We start from the raw sequence: 4,454 nt of genomic DNA on the forward strand, positions 1-4,454 counted from the left end.
TCAAAAATACCTGTATCTATCATATACGAACCTAACATAAAATCTTTAAAAGTCCGGTTGCCGTTATACCATATATATCGGTCAATATGTACGAAAGCAGTTACATCTTAATTTTTAGCTTAGTTAAGATACTTTATAGGTTTTCTTTTTTTACAATTTTGGCGTGATCATGGTCCGCTTACGCCCATCTCAAACACCCTCCTCCCGGTTCATCCAAACAAAACTTCTACAAAGCTTAAATAATTCAATATTTTGCTCAAGTTACAACGTGCACGCACAAACAGTCACCCGGATTTCAACTTTTCTCATCTCGTGATGACTTATATATGTATATGTATATATACAACCTTTTATCTATGTATCTCGATTAATTTCAGGTGATTCAAACAACCGGTAGGTGTACCAAAATTTAGTACTCTCGAGCAACATGTTGCGAAACCTAGTCCGACTTTGACCATTTTCCATCGTAACAGAAAGACTTCAAAGTATTGTTAACCACCATATTTATATTAAATTGGTAGAGAAGGTTTTGAGATGTATGTAGAATAGTGCAGCCATTGTCCAATTTTTAACCAGATTTCATAAAACTCTTTCTTAACAACTTTCTGCAAAGCTTAGTGCTTCCTAAGTGTTTCTTACCGAAGGCACCCAAGAACGCATTGCAGTTGATTGAGCGCAGCTAGTAGTGACATGGTTCACTTTATTATGGCCTCAGGGGAAAATAGGTTTGCTTTGCTTATATTTAGCCTCAACCCCAAAAGAAAAAAAACTTACATACAAATCCCTTGAAAACTTTCCAGAACTTCCCCAAGTTAAAAAAGATCGTCCTAAGTTTGTTCTAATATCTACAGCGGATTCGAACAAACCACTCTTCAAATACTCTTGTTTCGCTGTGCATAAAAGCTTAGAATCAATAAGCAAGGAAATTTTATCTATCACCGAATTAAGTGATGGAAATCTACTTTTACTTATTAAAAATCGGAAAATTGCTGAAAAATTTCTAACAACAAAGAAATTAAATGGAATTTTCGATATTAAAGTGAAATTAAACAACAATTTGAATTGCTCTAATGGTTCAATTTACACTCCATTCCTAAACGACATTGCAGAAGAAGAAATTGTTGACTATTTAAAAGATCAGGGAGTTACTTGCGTCTAAAAATTCAAAATTTAGGAGGCATTCAAAGACCTTGTGGAGTGGTTCTCCTTCTATTTGACCTCTATAAACTTCCTGAAAAAATCGAAATCTCATAGCGTATAATGCGGATTAGAGTCTTTTTCCCAAACCCCATGAGGTGTAAAAGTTGCCAGCTTCTAGGCCACACAACTAAACGTTGCAACAACAATCCAGCCTGCGTATGTGCAATTTCCGCCCTAATCTTCCCTCGCCATGTAACCGCACCTTTTTTGCACTCCCCTCCCCTACCACTCTCTATATACAAAAATCCACAACAAAAGAAAACCATGAAAGAAAATAAAAACAATTTTGTAATTAATAACCATCTAACCATCATCCCTCTCTCTCTCTCTACAGCCAACTCCAATCTCTCTTCGCCTACTTATACAGACTATATCTCACCCCATGTAATTACCAGCTCTTACAATTTCTCCGCACTTTTCTCTCAACACCCATATTACTAAGAATTGTTCAAATTTCTCCAATGGATTATGAACGGATTCTACAACAATTACACTGACCTAGAATTACTCTTAAAAAAACAATCATCAAGCGTTACATATATCACTACAAGAAACACACCTTTTTGCCAAAACAATACCCTCCCTATTTCTCCAACTTATACTATGTTCGGACCGACATTGAAAACATTTTGAAAACACATTTGTATGTTGTGGAACGTAAGTCGTTCGGACCGACAATTTGTGTTTTCGCTGAGTTTTCACTGACAGTTCACAAATTTATTTGTTTGTTTACATTTGAGCAACGAGAATGGTAAGTTTTGAAATCTTTAATATTTGCTTATAATTATTACTAAAGATCGTGTTTTTTTTAGATTTCTGAGAAAAAGATGTTAATTGCGAAAGCATTGGCTTTGAGAAGCCAAATAAATTTCCTGCTCATCGACAATTCTTCAAGAGAACTATTGGAATGTCTTACTTCTCAGCACCATGCCTTGACAAAAGAGATAGCCGAGTTAAAGAAACAATATCTAATCGTATTAGATTTAATAAAGGACCTTGGGATGCCGATTAATTCATGTTGGACAAAAGTGTGTATATGTTCCTATTGATGCAAAAGTTTTCAATTATATATTATTAATTCCAGCAACGTAAGAATCAGTTTTGGGAACACGATTACCAACGAAACGGTTGTGCTTTTTTAAAGAGAACTTTCGCATGAACCGAAGTTCCTTTGATAAATTATGTGACATCCTCCGCCCGTTACAAAAAATGGATACAAATTACCGAAAAGCTATTCCTATCGAGAAAAGAGTGGCTATAACATTATTTGCTTTAGGGTCATCTGCAGAGTATCGTAGTATCGCCAACATGTTCGGTGTAGGAAAATCTACGGTTTGCGAAATTTTACTGGAATTTTGCACCGAAATCTGGAGATTACTGCAGCCATCCTGTTTTAAAATGTTGCCTTTAAACAGAGAAAATATAACCGAATTGGTGACTGGTTTCGAGGTAATTGGATTTCCACAATGCTTAGGAGCAATTGGTAATATTGGTTATAAAATCTTAAATTTGCGCTAATGTTCTAATAATTGTTTACAGACGGATGCCACATTGAGATTCATCCATCATCTGACGAAGCTGTTGATTACTATAATTATAAAGGATGGTATTCCACCGTTTTAATGGCATTAGTTGATGCTAAGTAAAGTCTAAAAACTCAATATATGTACATATGTATAAGTACATAAGTAATGTTTACAATATATTTTCAGATACCGTTTTACTTACATAAAAGTAGGAAGTCCCGGGCGATGTAATGACTCTCAAATTTATGAGACGTCATCACTTAAAAAAGAAATGGATAGTTGTTCTTTACTAAGCGAAATGTCTAGAGAAATTTCAGGCGTAAATGTGCCAGTATTCATTATTGGGGATTCGGCTTTTCGATTTAGCAAACAACTAATGAAACCGTATCCATTTAGCGTAAATCAAAATAATGGTGAGAAGGTATTCAACTACGCTCTTTCGAAAACACGTAGAGTTGTCGAAAATGCTTTTGGACACCTCAAGGCCCGCTTTCGACGCATCGGAAAAGGAATTGACAACTCTGTACGGAATGCCAACTCCATAATAAAAGCATGTTGCGTCCTTCACAATTTTTTAAATGATAACAACGACACGCTAAACGCTAAATGGTTACGCGCTTTGGAAGAGTTGGAGACTAGACGCCAGAATCCGTGTGATATTTCATATGCATCTGACGACCCAATTAATGGAGAAATGATTCGGACAGCACTTTGTACATATTTTGGTAAGTACATGTGCATATTGTATCACAATATCTACATTTTACACAATTGCATATACATTAAATCAAAGATAAAGTTGTACACACCAAACAAAATTCAATTTTATTTTCCATATAAAAAATAATACATAACAGAAAATACTTATATTCATTTTTTTATTTATTTAGAAATTGAAGCAATCTTTCATTTGTTTCTTTACTATCTTTTATAAATTGTTCCATCATTTCTGTTTTTTTGTTATCATTTTCAACCATTTTTTTTGACAAGTCCCTTATTTCGTTGCTGATTTCAAGGGATTGCTGATTTGCTTTTTCGAGCTGCTTTTCTATGTGGTCAAATTTTTTTAAAATTATGGTTTGAAAATTATTCCTTTTTTTATTGATAGCATCACTCGGCTCGGGAGACGGTACTGGTACCGAAGAAGTATCGCTTGGCGACATCGGCATAGCTGAGGGCGATGGTAGGCAAACCGGTGATGACAATGGAGATGCAGCAACAAATGTAGAAGACGCAGCCGTTTCCACCGAAATTTGGAGTGGTTCAGAGTTAGTAGAACCTTTTTAAAAATGTATATATGTATGTAAATATAAATAATAAATTGAATTAAAAAACAAATGTATCTTACTTTGAAAACTTTCCTCCACTAAGTTCTCGGCATTGTAGCTGACGTACGGCAACAGTACGGCTCTCATTTTCTCGTAAAGTGGCCACTGCGAGGGAGAACCGCCAGTTGACCCGACTGCTGTCTTCTCTTTCCTGTAAAACATGATATATATGTAAAAGCTCTATTTTTTCTTAATTTTATTTAATTACATACCTATATCTCTGTGAAAGGTTGTGCATTTTCGACTTTATTTCACTCGCCGTGAAATGCACACCTTGTTGCTGCATCTCCATTGCCATTTCCTCCACTATATGGCTGTTCTTCTTGGGTCCGCGAAAAGCACTTACTTTGTTCCGCCACAATTCAATTAATAGGGCTTCTGCCCTATCACTCCAACAACT

General features: G+C 35.4%; 1 protein-coding gene across 1 annotated transcript; it reads left to right on the forward strand.

Annotated features, from left to right (window-relative positions):
- The first annotated feature begins 1,818 nt into the window (after positions 1 to 1,818).
- On the forward strand, positions 1,819 to 4,013 carry LOC126764599 (putative nuclease HARBI1). Its single transcript, XM_050482267.1, has 6 exons — positions 1,819 to 1,951; positions 2,013 to 2,228; positions 2,285 to 2,683; positions 2,740 to 2,842; positions 2,913 to 3,451; positions 3,835 to 4,013. Exons 3-6 carry the CDS (start codon positions 2,356 to 2,358, stop codon positions 4,011 to 4,013), a joined length of 1,149 nt encoding a protein of 382 aa, XP_050338224.1. The 5' UTR covers positions 1,819 to 1,951; positions 2,013 to 2,228; positions 2,285 to 2,355.
- Positions 4,014 to 4,454: the final 441 nt, after the last annotated feature.

The sequence above is a fragment of the Bactrocera neohumeralis genome, unplaced genomic scaffold (assembly GCF_024586455.1).
Source record: "Bactrocera neohumeralis isolate Rockhampton unplaced genomic scaffold, APGP_CSIRO_Bneo_wtdbg2-racon-allhic-juicebox.fasta_v2 cluster09, whole genome shotgun sequence".
Taxonomy (NCBI): Eukaryota; Metazoa; Arthropoda; class Insecta; order Diptera; family Tephritidae; genus Bactrocera; species Bactrocera neohumeralis.